This window comes from Anticarsia gemmatalis, chromosome 8 (genome assembly GCF_050436995.1).
Source record: "Anticarsia gemmatalis isolate Benzon Research Colony breed Stoneville strain chromosome 8, ilAntGemm2 primary, whole genome shotgun sequence".
NCBI lineage: Eukaryota > Metazoa > Arthropoda > Insecta > Lepidoptera > Erebidae > Anticarsia > Anticarsia gemmatalis.
In genome coordinates this window covers 1,447,667-1,464,983 of record NC_134752.1, presented here as the reverse complement: position 1 = coordinate 1,464,983, position 17,317 = coordinate 1,447,667, and the positions used below count along the sequence as shown (strand labels likewise).

General features: G+C 36.3%; 1 protein-coding gene across 1 annotated transcript; it reads left to right on the top strand.

Annotated features, from left to right (window-relative positions):
• Positions 1 to 7,831: 7,831 nt before the first annotated feature.
• LOC142974565 (uncharacterized) lies at positions 7,832 to 14,502 on the top strand. Its single transcript, XM_076116980.1, has 5 exons — positions 7,832 to 7,969; positions 9,194 to 9,376; positions 10,031 to 10,150; positions 12,918 to 13,064; positions 13,481 to 14,502. Exons 1-5 carry the CDS (start codon positions 7,922 to 7,924, stop codon positions 13,991 to 13,993), a joined length of 1,011 nt encoding a protein of 336 aa, XP_075973095.1. The 5' UTR covers positions 7,832 to 7,921; the 3' UTR covers positions 13,994 to 14,502.
• Positions 14,503 to 17,317: the final 2,815 nt, after the last annotated feature.

The following is a 17,317-nucleotide window of genomic DNA, read 5'->3' as shown; positions in this document are numbered from 1 at the left end:
CAAATAACTTACTACCGTCCGTACAATATTTCCTTACTTCGTTGACACCCGTCCATCTTGTCATACAGAACATACTTTGAGGCGCTTATAGCCCGCTCACCGGCCGGTAAAGTCTGTGGGTAAAGCAAATCTAGGTATCATTCCATAGATGGATGATCGCATAGTTGTTCTTGGGCTAAGAGCTTCCGTGCTTCAGAGGGCACGTTATAAATCGATCCCGGTTGTTGTCAATTACAATAACAGTCGTTAAGCCTCAAAGGCCTTTTGAGCTTGTTGAACGACTTCGACACTGGATGCCTACTATTCATAATAATAATAATAAATAAATGTAACCCATTACTGTCCCACTGCTGGGCAAGGGTCTCCTCTCGTAATGAGGAAGGGGCTAGGCCTTGAGTCCACTACGCTGGCCAAGTTTGGGGCGGTTTGGGGACTTTGCATGCCCTCAATAAATGTGTTAAACAAATTTTATGCATGCAAGGTTTCCTCACGATGTTTTCCTTCACTGTTAGAGCATGTGATAATTATTTCTAATACACACATAACTTCGAAAAGTCATTGGTGTGTTGCTACGGGTTCGAACCTGAACCACTTGCCTAGGAGGTGTCACCTTATACCACTCGGCTATCACTGCTCCATCATTCATACGATAAAATAAAATAACAGATCCGCTTTTAATATCAGTATTAAATCGTAGTTTATTCTACCCCTATCCCTAGTCTATGCGAGGGATGTTCAGATCAGACTAGTCGCCCGGAAGCGGAAATAGTGCGCGTTTGATGCACCCCACAAAGGCTGAAAGCTAGCTCAAAGGACGCCAATAGGCTTATATAACTACGAGTTTTAAGGATTTCTGAAACCTTTGGGATGTTCGGACTCGTCGCTTGCATGCAAAGACATACATTACTACATGCAAAGATATAGGTCATGAAATTCCGTTTGAGAATTTGTAATTTGTTTTCTGGATCTTGTGCCTCCATTTTTTTGATCTGGTTTAGAGGGTTAATTATTACAGCACTTATAATCAATCATGTCAATAAGGAAACAAACCCTTGAACTTCTTCGTCACCGTCACTCGTGTGTGCTCACCGACTTTTAACGTGCCCTCCGAAGCACGGAGACGCCCAGTTCAAATACCACTATGCAGTCACACATCTATGGAGTGGCCGCGCAAAGGTTTACTTAACCCACAGATCGTTTACCGACCGGTGAGCGCAACTGGCTATGGGCGCCAATGAACGCCAGCTGCTTAGAAAAAGCTACAGCTAAAGCGTGAAAAAGCTACAGGATTACTTCTCTTATGCAAAAAATATACTTACACATTTGTTACAAAAGATTAGCCCTACATAGAAAACTAAAATAACTTCACAGAAATTCCTACATTTTACTCAGAAAATAAAAAACGATTCTCCATTCGTTTAAAAAGCCCCGATTTTCTTGAAAACCCTCCCTTGAAACCGTCAAATATAACGTCCCCTACGGAAGCAGGGGTTGGTTAACACCCACCGTGCCTCGCCGGGGAAATGAACCGACATAAGTAGGACGTACGACTTCGTAAATATCATTTTATTGTGTTGTTGTCAAGTTCGCGCTTGTCCAATTTCCTTTGAGCGCGTTTTATTTTGCAAGTTAAGATAATGTGTCTGTGAGTGGAATCAGTTTGTGTGGAAAATAAAACTTGATTTTTGGGATTTTGGAAGATTGAAATTTTTTTTTTTTCGCGGTCTACGTCATCGTTCAGTGTGCAATAGTTAAGGTTCTTAAATCTTGTGCTCAAAATACAGTCTTCTATTTATTTATTATGTCCCAGAGTCATGCTTTGTTAAAAAATCTAAGAATGTTTTTTTTATATTTAAAATTTAACAAGAGCATAATATAAATGTTAAATAGTAGAGCAAAATTTTATTAGCAAATGAAATACTGGTCGGTTCTCTGTACTGTCGAAAGTTGTAGAAATTAGTCTTTATACGGCGTTTGCTATCAAAAACTACTTTTTCAATGGCTAAAGTAAATATCAGTAATTTTATAGGATCCAAGTGTATTTCGCTTCCCTTGATGATCGATATCTTTAATGGAATCGGCCATGGTTCGTTAGCCGCGCCGCCTGCTGAGCACTTTACCTAAAGAAAAAATATTACATAAGATACACCTTATGTATTTGCAGGAATATGGAGAAAAAGGAATTTTTCGTTATAGAAATTGGAGATTTTGGGGTCGTTAGTTTGATTGTCTCGCTAATTTTATGAGGCATCTCCTCCATTAAAGCCTGGAGACGCAGAAGACAGTCCTCTTCAAATCAAAATCATTTATTATATCAGTGAACGTTGATAGACGAGTGGTATAAGTTGGTACCTCCCACGCGAGTGGTTGTAGGTTTGAACGCTAGGCAACAAATCAATGACTCTCCGAAGTTATGTGAGTATTAGAAATAATTATCACTTGTTCCAACGGTGAAGAAAAACAACGTGATGCCACCTTGCATACCTGAGAGTTCTTTAGAACAGTTCTTGAAGGTATGCAAAGTCGATCCAACCCGCGATTGGCCAGCGTGGTGGACTCAAGGCCTAAGGCCTCCGTTATTACGGCAGACCCTTGCCCAGCAGTGGGACGTTAATGGTTTAAATTTATTTTTTATTACATCAGCCGACAGCTGGCTACCAACAAAGATTGTTCAAGATCAATAGCACCATACTTAACTTATGCCTGGTTTCTGAGGCACATATAGTGGTAGTTTACTTATTCAAACTGACATGTTGATATGAACTTAAACGCACTGAATAGTAATCAAACTCGAGACCTCGTGGTCACTGTCGCTGGGACTGAAAAAGTCAACATTTTGTCAAGGAACAATCGCAAGCATTCTTCCCCATATTCTTTAGTATCACTCGCAGCTCTTATCATCGTCAATTTATATGATAATCCATATAGTAGCTGCAGTCTCTGTGTGTACTAATACAAAACAATCTTGCATCTCCCTCTAATGTATAAGCAAAGATAAGGAGAATAGCGTTTAGCGTTGTTCCGGGTGTTGTGTCTGTATGTATGTATGTATGTACGTGTGTGTATAAAGCATATTTCTTGGAAGTTATTTCGCGTGGCTCCTTCTGACAAACGGATGAAACTCGCTGCGAATGTAATAAGAAGTTCTTTGATCGATGATCGTTGAGTGCTTGGTTTAAGATCATAAGAATTCACTTTACTTAGAAAATGTAATGTAATTGAATTATATCAATGCATGAATATTCAGGACGACTATTCCAAATCGTTGCAGGTAAGTAGTGGTTGCAGGTTCGAACCCGTGGCAACACCTATGACTTTTCGAAGTTATGTGTGTATACATAAACTGCTTTAAATTTGTTTAATACATTTATTGAGAGCATGCAAAGTCCGCAATCCGCACTTGGTCAGCGTGGGGGACTCAAGGCTTAACCCCTCCCTCATTACGGGAGAAGACCCTTGCCCAGCAGTGGGACATTAATGGCCAAGGGGTAAATTTATTTATATTTCTTTATTTATTATGTTTATGAATGTAACGACAAGTTTTGCTCCATGGCACCATAATTCCCACGGGGACAGGGCTAGCAGGATCGAGAAATTAGTACAAAGGTATTACGTTTGTTAGTCGATTAACGCCCGATAGCTGCAGCAGTTCTGGATAACTACAGGATTTCTTATCAAGTACCTACAATACTTATTTACAACTGTTTCCAGCCATTTGCTATTAATTTTATCCAGCAATTAAGCCTTAAGATATTTCAGCGATAAGTTACTACATCCCAGATTGCAATTAGACAAGACCGAGCACAGGTCACATGAAAACTTTAAAAGGTTTTTTTTCCTGAAAACGCATTTCCCGCTGTTCGCTTGTATCATGCGTCAGGGTATTGAACGGAATCGTTCACTCAGTCGGGCCTTTTAACTTTTTCACGCCTTTTTTGCTTTGAAATATGGTCTTTAGGAACTTACTTATTTCGAGTTCTCGTTACCGACTTATATCGTTAAGTTGTTCTTTTGTTAATAATGTTAAAGTAAATAATTGGATAGAGTTTTCATATTGTTTCTGTGAATGAACTATACATATAGTTTGTGAATGTAGTCCGTGCAAGTTGGTTGAAATGTCAAGTTAACGTAAAATAGATACATAATTCAGAAAAGATTAAGTTTTCACCATTTTTTACCTATAACGTATTAGATGTATATGCAGAAATATACACACACGACAAATTAACGATTAAAAGCCCTTTAAGAGGTGTTTTAATTCACTCAATTAATAGAAAGCAAGTCTATTACCTAACACCAAGCCTGTGACCAAACAAAAGTAAGGAGTAGCAACTTTTTAAACCTACTTAAGTTAACAAGAAACCAAAACATCACCCGACACTTTATCGTCTCTATATTCAAAACATCCTTACTAATCTAAGTTCTATCATGAATAATGTTGCCTATTCCTTCCTCACTCGCTATTCAGTGCAGTAATGGTCACTGCGACGCAAATGGGATTGCAGCCGTAGTCTGCATATCAATTACGTCTTGAAATAGATTGACTGGTGCTGAATAGAGCTGATTTCAAATGGAAGTTACATAGAAATGCATATTTAATGTAAGTTGAATATTATAACTTGGAAACTGAATTCATGGGTTAATGATCTGAGTGTCGAAGGAAAAGTAGACACGTATCTCAAGTATACATTTTACAAACGATTTTAATCATTAAGTATAAGATAATTAGTTAGTAATTATTATTAAGTAAGATTATTTCAAGTAGCGACGGCTAAACAATACTATATTCATCGAAAACATAAGAGATATATTTCGAAAATAATGATATGAGAAGGTACTATTAAATGCATACGAATATCTATTTATTTAATGAGTGTTTATGTAAGTAGAGTATGTACTAACATAACACGTTGGTGCTCAGAATTTTCAACAAAAGAAAATATCGGAACCCTAAAAATCTGAAAATAGCCTCAAGCATCATACACATTTACAATGCCTAACGAAACGACATTTTTATGACATCGATAGGGCTCGGGATCCGAGACTTATTGAAATTTGCCACTCGATCTCATATCACCGAAATATTCTAAGAAATTCGCTACACATAATAACGCCTTACCAATTCAAATAGCAATAAATGATAAACGCCTGATCGATGAAAATAGCAATGAGTGTTTTTGTTACAACATTTTGCTATAACATTTTAAAAAGGCGTTAAGGCGCTACTTGAAGGATAATAGCCTGAAAAAGTTGGATGACATCGCAGGCGATACGAACTAATTATTTGGGCGTTAGGGGCCTATAAAAGTTTTCAATTTGACTTGAATCGATGAACTTTTAGGTTTAGTAGCGAACTTTTCGCTTTGTTAGACCTTCAATGAGATAGATTTATTGGAAGTTGTTTACTCTTGATAATTTATTCTAGGGTGATTTATACATAATGTATAAGGGTGGGATTAATTTGCTTCAGTTGAGTAATTTCTGAGTAAAATTATTTATGATAAGCCCTCGTCAATGTACACTTGAATTCTGTTAGCTCATTATCGATTTATCTTTACAGTTCCTGTATAGCGATAGCTTTGTGATGTAACTGTTGACCTCCTACTCAATTTACAAATACATTTGCGTTTCAAAGAAATTTTATATTATTAGAAGAAACATATTTTACCCCATTATGACTTCGTAAGTATGGTCTTCTTTCGAAATGAAATAGAGACCTTTAGCCTTGTGTCCTTGGCTCATGAAAAAGCCTTGGGCTCATGAAGAAGCCTTGAGGCTTTTTCATGAGCCAAGTTCACAATAGCTTGAAATAATAATTGCTAAAACTGTTTCATGAACTTTCAGGTTCTTTTGCAATGTGACCTTTCTTTCCATGGATTTCATCTATATCCCTCACATCCTTAAGTATTCTAGAAAACTAATCGTAGTGTCTTATAACGTTAGTAAAGTTTTTAATATCTCGAAGTCATCATTATCTGGACCAATTCGTTGTCAAATACTTACCGAATAATTATTTTTTCTCATGATATCTTAATACAGTGACTTAAGTTCAAAATGAACTCTATAGCACACAAAAAATAGTAACTACTGTTAACCGGCTACCCATCTAACACTTGACCTCATCAACGTTCACTAAGATCCGCGTACATTCATTGAACCAACGTAACACTATTAGTTGTAAAGGGCGAATGTCGATGACCGGTCACGATGCAACCGCAATACTTAGCTGTACAAAACTAGTAATAACCAATGACGGATGTTTAGAAATATAGATGTCTCTATATTTCTTAACAACACTCGTAGGAGTTTAACTACTGGTAAAGAGTACAAAGCATTTTTTTTTTATTAGCCCCTTATGTGTCCCACTGCTGCAAAAAGTATTAATGATTTTTATATTTTCATTTCATTTTTAAAAGCAACTGTTGTTCTGTGGATGGGTGACCATCTTACATATAATATCAAGTTCGTCCATGTTTCAGAAGTCAAATTAACTTCTGGGTCCGGTTGTCATTTTCAAAGAACTTTGACAGTCATTAACAGTAGTCACAAGCTTGAAAGTCTGACAACCAGTTTTATCGAAAGGTATTGGTATTATGACCGAACTGGGAGCCGACTCCAACATAATTGGAAGAAAGGCTACAATAGCCGCTTGGATCAATCTCTGAGGTTAAGCTACGCTTTCCCAGGTTTTTCCTGCGGATGGGTGACCGTATTGTAACATAACCGTGTTTCGGAATGCACGTATATCAAGCACCTTCTGTCTTAAATAACAACAAGAATAAAAATCTACTTTTATCTTCACCCGGCGCCGCTCGTCAAATTAAACAGTACCGCTGCGCTGTGACGATTTTCATAAAGTTTTAAAACGGAATAAAAGATAATGAACTAAAATGTGTACTGAAAATCCACAGCGGAAAGAACTTTGTGGAGTTATTTAAATATTCATTTTTTATAAACACGTCTGTTTTCCAGACTGTTAGAAATGTATCAAAGGAATATTCTTTAATGCCATTGTTTAAAGAGATAAAATACTGAAAAATTCATGCATTATTATTGCCTTCATTACCAGTAGAAAAATGCGATTTCCGGGTGTCTATAATATATACAAAAATATAAGTATGGCTGTCTTCTTCCCCATGCAAGTACAAATAAATAAAATTAAATATAGTTGGCTATCGATTTAATTGATACTTTTCCTTCAAATTAAAAACCCAAATAGCAATTGGCAAGCAAAGTGGACTCAAAGCCGATCCCTGGTCTCATTCCATTATTTCTTTAGCGGGACAGTAATGGGATATTTTTATCTGTTTTAAATTGTCCAGATTTAAGAAACATGTAAATCTATGTGGTGCAAGGTCAGGTGACCAAAGTGGATAACGCAATAATTAACCCTCATCGTTGCATAGCTCGTAGTCGTGACATTGCACCAAGCATACAAACAGACAAACACGTCCTCACACTTACAGACTACCTTCAAGATAAAAACTGGAGTCCAAAGTTTTCCACCCACCATATTTACGCCCTAATTTTTTAAGCATACTTACATTTACATTTACAGCATAAGATTATATTTATATTTGTGCATGTACCAAGTGAAATTTTTTAATTCCAAAAACATATTTTCATAAACACAACTTATTCATTGTCCCCACAGTAGGTACTATCATTATAGCCTAAAGTTAATCGTAAAAATGACCCTTTTAATATAAAGAAGTTTAAGTGCAAAATAATGTCGCGATTGTATCAAGAGTATAATAAACAAATAGCAGCACTGTACTGTATTTTGTACCGAAATTATCTCAGAACATTTGATATAAGTGTCAAAGATCATCGGCCCCAGAAATTCATACATTTTTAATAACATTCTGTATTAGTTCTAAAAACGTTGCTTCAAGACCTGTTTGTGTATTTGTGTTAAAAAATGTGGAATAAAATTATTTTCTTATCTATTTTTGCGTTTACGCACTCCGTGAGTATTTAAGATTGAATTTATAATAGGTAGAGGTAAAATCGATACCGTTTTCGCGATAAATTAGTACTATGTCGTTGATTTTAATGGGTTAAATGACTTTATTTCGATACACTTTTAGCAAATCGCTGCCTATTTTATCGATTGAAATAGTGCTCTATATTTATTTAATGATATTTTGAATAGTATAATCATTGAATTTCATTATTATCCCTGAAGCTTCTAAACGACTACAAAATTCACCACACGCTTAGAAGGGTAAGATTGTTGTTCTCTAGAATATTGCAGATATAACGAGAAACTTACGCATGTTTTTGTTCTTTTTGGTCTATTTTATAATGATTATTTTAAATTAATATAATTTTGTTCAAAGCCACATGTTATCGCGTGTGCAATTCTGATTAAACTCACGGTCACTTGAGCAAGTTACTTTATTTTTTTATTTCACTATGGGCCGATGCGACCCGCCCGAGATGGCCCAAGATGGCCTGTAAACTAAAACAATAATATTCTCTAACAGGACGAAAATTAATACAGTAGAAATCGAAGCTTCATAATTTTAACTCCGAACTCCCAGAGTTTTTAATACACCGTTAACATTACCGCACTGTCAATAACCGATACTTCTTTTATTTTCAATTTTTTTTCGTTTTAGATTTTGTATATGTAATATTAATTTGTAATGTCCTTCTTTTTTGAAGTCGGTAATATCGAAGACGCAAAAACAAAGGGAACATAACTGACAACAGGTCAATAAAAAAGACCACATCACACTCTGCCCCTTGGCAGCGTCCATCCAACATCTAAACCAGTGGTACCCAACCGGTGGTCCGCGGAAGTCAAAATGTGGTCCGCGAATGACTTTAAAATTAAAAATTTTCAGCATGATTATTACACTTTACCTTTAATATACTTACGTAGTGGTCCCTGCTAAAAAGAAAAATATAAAAGTGGTCCCTGCTAACAAGAATAATATAAAAGTGAAGGACTAAGAAAGGGTTGGGAACCCCTGTACCTCGATTCTTTACCACTATCGACTACCGACAACCGGCTTGCTATCGAATTTTGACATTTAGAATGTACTGCCAAAATGTTTCCTACGACACCCGTCAGAGGCGCTGATCAGATTTTCATACAAAATTTCCCGATGACAGTTCGGTTGTCGGTAGTCGATAGTAGTAGAGAATCGGGGCACTGATCTAAGCCATCTTAACTTTATTCCAGTATACCAAATCCTTCGAGCTTGGAGGCTTGATGAATGGCAACCGCATGGCTGGAGTGCCTCTAGGCATGTCTCTCGGCACCGGAGAGCTGGACGTGGAAGGAATCTGCACCAAGTCCGGCATGGCTTGCCAGAACTGTACCCTGGCTGTTACTTGCGTGCCTTTGCCAATGGGATGGCTTAAGGTAGGTTAATGAAATGCATCCACGACTTACTATATCGGTGTGAAAAAACGGGCACTTGATTTTTTATATTGAAAAATGATGTGATTTGTATTTTCAGGCATTTAAAAAAAAATAGCAAATTTTAAATCTATAGTAATATTATAAAGCTGAAAAGTTTGTTTGTTTGATTGATTGTTTGTTTGTTTGTTTGAACGCTTTAATCTCAGGAACTACGGGTCTGATTTGAAAAATTATTTCAGTGTTAGATAGTCCATTTATCGAGGAAGGCTATAGGCTATATATCATTACGCTACGGCCAATAGGAGCAGAGAAGCAATAAAAAAATTTACGAAAACGGGGAAAACTATGACCCATTCTCTCTTATGACGCAAGCGAAGTTGCGCGGGTCAGCTAGTAAAAAATAAAGTATACACAGAAAATTATATTGTTTACTCAGTTTAAGAGTGACTATATAATTAACTAATTACAAAACAAGTGATAAATGAAGGCTAAATATCTAATTTGTCCTCAGCTTGGTTAAAGTTATAAAGATATTATTATACTCCCAACTTCCTCTATACAAATCCAATCTGTATAATGCTTAGAAAATCAGAAGTAAATATTACTAACTAGTACAGAGTTCTTCTAAACAGTTCTCTTCTCTTCTCTTCTCAGGTACCTCTAGAAGAATGTACAGACGGATTCACGTGTAACGCTCACCTCGGCAAATGTACCCAGGATGCAGTACCTGAGTGTCAAGCCACTACCCAGGAGTTTGTACATACTTGTGAACAGGTAAGTGCATAAGGAATACCGAAGATTATGTTATTAATAAATGACTGTTAGTTTAATCAGTTAGTAACTCTTTTTAACCGGCTTCAAAGAAAGGAGTAGGTTCTCAATTCGACTGTATTTTTTTTGTTGGAAAATGCTCGCATATGACGTCACACACAGGCTAGTATTTTTGTTGATATCAAATGAGTGATGTGTTGTTTCTATTTGTAAAAAATATTTTTTTCAACTTAATGAAATAATTATAACTTAACTTATGTATTTCAGACCAGATTGATGTTTTAGCTAAGTTAGTCTGATAGATGCTTTTTGCATCGCTAATCAGCAATTAAATTAAGAAACTAACTAGTCTTGAAGATAGAATGTGTCGTAATTTTTGTCTATTATCTAGTACTGCTATTTGATCACAAACATTATAATCTAACTTAAACATCACGCAAAACAAATTTGAACCTGCATTTATCCCCGTTACTTTTTTGTTCATCATCAAAGCAAATGTTTTCATAAGCTTTCGTGATTTCGTGAAGACCCGACAAACATATTTTAATTTTAAACAACGATACCTACAAACTGTTTTACAAACTCCACCCATTGAAAGATCAATCAAAATGATTTTCAACAATCATCGCTTGCAATTTACAAAAGGTTTTTATTTCAAAGGTGTCAGCGCGTCATTATCGTGTAGTTATCATACAATGCATTCTATGTTTTAGCGTCTTGGTTAATAGTTGGTAATGAGATGAAATCTTAAATGATTCGTGAGTGCTACTTAGTTGCGTGGTTAGGTCTTGTTTATAGGATCGCGGACGATGACACCGAGATCGTTAGTTCGACGACAAAATTATGCTATATATTAAATATTACATTTACATCTCGCTGACTTGCGACTCCACTCCCGTGCAATTGTATTTCGTGCAATATTTCTGAAAAATAAGCAGGGTCTTTTTAATGGGTCTAAAACTATCTCCATATATTGAAAATGGGATTCAGTAGTTAAAAAACCTAACAGACGAATTATCACACGTATAATGTAAGTACGGCAAATCCTTTTCTTCTTTTTCTTTGGCTTGGCTTGCGCCCTAATAAATGGAACAAACCTTATAAAAATTGAAACATGGCTGTATTTCATATAGTTTGCCTTCACCATTATGTACGAAGGTCTCTTTGTTCCGGCCAATGCTCCAAAACGACTGAACCGATTTTTCTCACGAGATGGGACCTTCAAGCTAAAGCGTAGCCAGTACTTTTAAAATATCCTGAAACACGCAGGATAGCTAGTTATAGAACTATTTATAAATGAATATAAAATCTTTTAAAGAACATTGTCAATCTACGTTATCGTGACCGACCAGTGTTTTTGATTTAAGTGGGCACGTGTCGTGCTAGGCGAACCATTGTCATTAAATCAGTAGGCGACTGATAAACAGTTTTTGTTACACCAATTATATTATTATGCTTACCTTATTATAATGGGTATCAATTGAAATTAAAATTGTTATTCTGCTGTTCTTGTTTAGGAATCGATCCTTGGTTCACACCTAATTTGATGAAGGGTTGCTAATAATGGCAAAATTATATCGTTTTGGTTTGCACTTAAGTTCAAGATGTGTATTGTGATATGAATACGAAAATCAATCAGCCTAGCCTTTCTTCCAACTACGCTGGAGTCGGCTTTCAGTCTCGTCGGACACAGCTGAGTATTAGTATTTTACATGAAGCAACTATCTATCGGATCTCCACAACCGGAGTTATAACACGATACCCCTCCGGTAAGACTGGTTGCCAGACTTTCAAACTTCTGGCCACTGGTAACGACTGTCAAAGATCTTCGAAAATGAAAGCCGGGAGCCACAATTTAACGTGCCTACCAAAACACCGAGGAACTCAAAATGTATAAGATAGCCCATCTACAGTACAACCTCGGTAAGCATAGCTTACCCCTCTGTTGTTACTTAGCCACGAGCTCCTCAATGATATGAAAACGTTGAAAATGAAAAATATTGCAATAATTGATATTGCATCCTCTGCCTACCTCTAAGTAATTTCATGTTTGCTTGTATATTTTCAATGGAAAAACATACAAATTCTCAAACAAAATCAGACAAGAATTTTCTTCTCATCCATCAATATTCGGAGTCCATAAGCATCGTCTAGTAAGCTACTTAACACAATGAAATTCATTGAATTTCTAATGTAATCACTAACCCTATTAATATTCGTATTCGTCTAGAGCTCTCGAACGGCCTGAAGTACTCAGTTTCAAACAAACAAGCTAAGTTTGAAGCTAACCTTAAATTAATATGAGCAGACTCGACTAATCTACTTAGAACTGTGTCGAACTCGTGTGCTGATTCATCTCATCTGATTCATGAAGCAATTATGTTTTTTGTTTGTATTTTGAGAAGTAAATAGCTGTACTCGTTGTACTGGTACCTCATAATGCGTGGGTTAAGCAACCTTTGCTACGGATAGTAAGTAGATGGGTGTCCGGGTATTGGTTTTTTAGCTGTTGGTATCCGTGCTTCGTAGAACATGCTAAAAATGGTCCCGGTTGTTGTCTATTGGGGTAACTTAACGAACTAACTTAACGATACTTAAGTTGGTTAAAGGCCTTCAGGCGTCTTGAACAACTTTGACAGTAGCATGCCCACTAACAAGCAAAATGTTTAGTTCATAATGGCTAAAGATTACAGGACGACAACATAGTCTAAAAAGTTTTAATCATCAACGACTCACATTTTCATAGTTGCCTTGATATATTTTTTTACAGGTGGGAATATTCCCGGACGCCTACGACTGTAGGAAGTTCCACCTCTGCTCTCCTCCCGAAGGCCTGCCTGATGGCAGACCAGCTGATCACAGAGCTGCTTTCTGCCCAAGACATTACGCGTACAACCCTGCTACTGCACAATGCTCGGTAAGAAACTAAACCAAAGGATTTATTAAATAATAAAGACCTTCGAACGGATGTATAGGTTTTCATTAAATTTGTGTAGTGTATTGGGATGTGTATTGTTTAGTCACAGACTCACTCTCTGTTTCACTACTCTCATAACCCAGTAAGACATTGATGGAAAGTTACTTGCAGACACTGTAGAATCAACGACTTTACGTACTATTGTAGGCACAATAAACTCTCGAGAGACTAAGCATGTTTTTGACTAGGACTGCACTACAAACTGAAGAATATGAAAACGAATTTATTATCATCTAGATATCCTTATCTTTAAAATCCTATATTAAACGTTACTTTAGCTACTTGAAGTATTTTTTTATTATACTAAAAAAATGTTAACAATATGAATTATTTCAATACCATTCTTCATTTTCCAGATCCCCATCGTAAACGGTCAATGCAGCTTCAAGCCAGTAGCAGACTGCCTCACTATCGGCCAGCATGGAGTCTTATTTGGCAGCAGCAACCACTACTACGTCTGTCTCACGAGGAACAAGATCTTATTCCCTCAAGTCTTCATTTGCCCCCACGGCTGGCATTTCTGGGGAGGATTCTGTCAGCCAGAACCACCACCAGTTTACGAAGTCCAGGTTACAGAGAAGCCTGTTCAAGAAGAAGTAAGTCAAGCATCTGAAGTTCTCGTTGACAATAGCCAGCCAGAAATCCCTGTTAGTACAGAGCCAGAAAGACGGGAAAAAGATGATGTTTCGACAAGAGCTTCAGTGTACCACGTTGATAGTTTCTTTTCTACTGAGAAGGCTCCAACTTATTCAGCTGATACGTTCTTAGCTGATCGATTTGATCTGTCAAACTATGAGACTACAGACGATGTTCAGCCAACTCATGATATTTTCAATTCTTTCGAAAGTGAAGATGATTTTTGGCAATAGGTTTTTATATTAGGCTTAAGTGCCAGTTTCCGAATTCATAAAATAATAAGGTAATTTAACAACAAATCTAACAAATATTCTTTTTGAGCAATTTTCTACTATACTATTGTAACAAAAGAGTACTTATCCAATTTTTTTTTATAAAAACTGATCAGGACAGACTGTTATTTTTTTTTATACAATTTAAAGTTTTAAAAGCTCACTAGTTTAGAGTACCGATTGTAGGAAATGACGCTACTGATCCATGTGTTGAAACTGACCGATAATTTTAGTTTATTATGTGTATTTTTAGTTTATTTTACTACGTTAGTATACATTTTATAAATGAAATGCCTTAAAATCGTTGGTGATCAAAAATCCACGATGTTTTCAAAATCAATACGTATCAGGCAGCCTGTGTTAATTCAAACTTTGACTGGAATTTTTCGAAAGAGGACTAACGGTCACTCTTTCCGCCTCTTAGAGTTATTATAGACGATGACGTTTATTATGTTAAATAAATAAATTAAGAATAATGTTGTTTTATTTTCTCTCTATTTACCACCCATTAGTATGATACTAGTCTTCTTTTCTTTTTCTGAAATCTTTCGGAATTAGATTTGCTTGTGTATTTGACGCAAAGTAAATACGATTATTTGTGTTCTCTTCATTTCATTTTCACGTGTACTATATAAACCCATGACTTCCTGAGGCCGAAGTAGTGGGTTGCGACCATCATAGTTAAATTTGCCGTCTTAGCGCCAGTGAGGTTATTAGCCATCAGATTTTTTTATCATAGAGCAGAAAATAGTGATATTCGATTTTGATTTGCAGTGTACCTTAAATAACGCTGTCGATATAACGAAGATATGTACAACACATGTACACATTATTATATGTTTTTCTCCAACATTAATTCAAAATATTGAAATACCCACAAAAGAGGTTGTCAACATCTTAAACAATGAAAATGAAAAGACGTGTTATCAACAGCGTGTCAAGTTAAAACAAAAATCTTATTCTAACATCAAGTCTGTGAGACAATCGCGCCGATACAGACCTTTGTGGATGGTACAAAGACGGTGTTATCAGCGCCATCTCTGCCTAGCCCCCTGAGACGCGGCGTAAAGAAGAAGATATGGCGGGACTTGGGACTAAGGCTTGAGAGATAAGCTGGACTCTAGAACCGAGTATTATTATGAAACTACTAGCTGACCCGCGCAACTTCGCTTGCGTCACATAAGAGAGAATGAGTCAACATTTTCCCCGTTTTTGTAACATGTTTTACTGGTACTCTGCTCCTATTGGTCGTAGCGTGATGATATATAGCCTATAGCCTTCCTCGATAAATGGGCTATCTAACACTGAAAGAATTTTTCAAATCGGACCAGTAGTTACTGAGATTAGCGCGTTCAAACAAACAAACAAACAAACTCTTCAGCTTTATAATATTAGTATAGATTAGTATAGATAGATGAGCTGATTACTTACATGCAAAATCCCGCTACTTTCGATGACATAGACCACGTGTCATTTTCCTTTACAGTGATATAAGTATTGGAAATTAATTCTGTTTGTAAATTCTTGTTTTCATACAGCATTTGCTTCAAACATAATATTATTCATCACACAACGTCTATGTAATGGTTAATGACAAGTATTATGATATCGTTTGATTGTCAAAAGTAACGATAGTCGATAGTAGTTTTGTTTGTTTGTCGTATGGTTAGTGGTCAACCTAGTGTCAAAGTTGTTTAAGCCGCCTGAGAGGCCTTTGACATGGCTTTACGACTGTTATCTTAGAAGATAACAGCCGGGACCGACTTTTAACGTGCCCTCCGAAGCACGAAGACGCCCTGCTCAAATACCACTATGCGGTCACCCATTTTGGCCAGCGTGGTAGACTCAAAGCCTAACCCCTTCCTCATTACGGGAGGAGACCCTTGCCCAGCAGTCGGACATTAATAGGTAAAATTTATTGTTTTTATACTTGTATCTAATGACTTTATTTTTTTGATAACCAATGTTTTAAGCTGAATACCTATATCATACCCACTAACTGACGTTCGGGACTCCACTTGCGTACATAGTTTTATTCCCTACTAGCTTTTACCCGCGACTTCGTCCGCCACCTGAATTTTCCCATGGGAATGCGTTATTTTCCCGGAGTAAAAAGTAGCCTATGTCCTTTCTCGGGTACCAAAATATCTACATACCAAATTTCATGCAAATTGGTCCAGTAGTTTAGGCGTGATTGAGTAACAGACAGACAGAGTTACTTTCACATTTATAATATTAGTATGGATATTTGCCGCTTGGGGATAAATGTTGGATGAATGTCTTCATCTATATTCGAGGCAAAATTGATCATCCTTACTTCTACTGTTTAGTTGTAAAGCGTATCAGAAAGATAGACTTTTGCATTCTTGTAGTAGTATAGGTATGGATGAGGGTTTCTAAGTAAGATATTTTCTTATAGTGCAAGCTTTCTAATTAAATAATCAGATAAAATGCTTATTGTTCTTGCTTAGGTCTATTCATTCATCAACAATAGGCTGATGGCACAAGAAGATAATATCGTTATTGCAAAAGCACTTTCGCTTGTGATTGCGCTAGAATTATTGTAGGAAAAGAAGTTTATGATATGAAAAAATATTTCAAAAGTATTATTAATATGAAAATTGTTCGAATATCTAATTACAGTTTCTCGTCAACATCTTTTAACTTAACCCACACACCATTTGCATAGTTAACGGTATACAAAAAGATGCACCTTTGACATTAAACTTTGGCACTGCATCCCGCTGTTTCCCGTCCAAAGTCTCCCCGCTACCGCTTATGAAATAGCACATACTCACATTAATCAAAATTAACAACAAAAAACAAAATTGGAATTGGACGTAAGAATTTTAAACGCAGAACGTTGAATGAATGTTAACATCTTAATTCATGAATGTGTTGTTTATCGCTCTCGCTCGTCGCTTATGGCTTAGAGCGTTGTAATTTTATCTTTTTCACATATTTACATAACAATGTGTAATGTGGGATTGGCTTTCAATGTACGTAGAACTAATTATTAGTTGTAGTTATCTTCTATTAGATGATTTACGTTGTGACCGTATTGGTATAATGTAAAACTGGATAATTGTATTATGTTAATAGGTTTTTGGCTGATGGGATTCGCCTAAAAATAGTGTTTTGCGAAGATTTAAGGTATGATTTAGGTTTTGTTACTTTATCTCATTGGAGTCAAAAGTTTGAGGCATATGCACTTCCCATTCAAATATTTTTTGCGATGTTTTCAAATAGTGAAGTCTTAAGTTCAAATCAAACGCAATTTTGATA

Excerpts from the sequence above, each read along its gene's own strand:
- LOC142974565 (XM_076116980.1), top strand. The coding sequence starts at position 7,922 with ATGTGGAATAAAATTATTTTCTTATCTATTTTTGCGTTTACGCACTCC. Across the intron at positions 10,151-12,917 it reads TTGTACATACTTGTGAACAG|GTGGGAATATTCCCGGACGC; the intron begins GTAAGTGCATAA and ends ATTTTTTTACAG. Across the intron at positions 13,065-13,480 it reads CTGCTACTGCACAATGCTCG|ATCCCCATCGTAAACGGTCA; the intron begins GTAAGAAACTAA and ends TTCATTTTCCAG.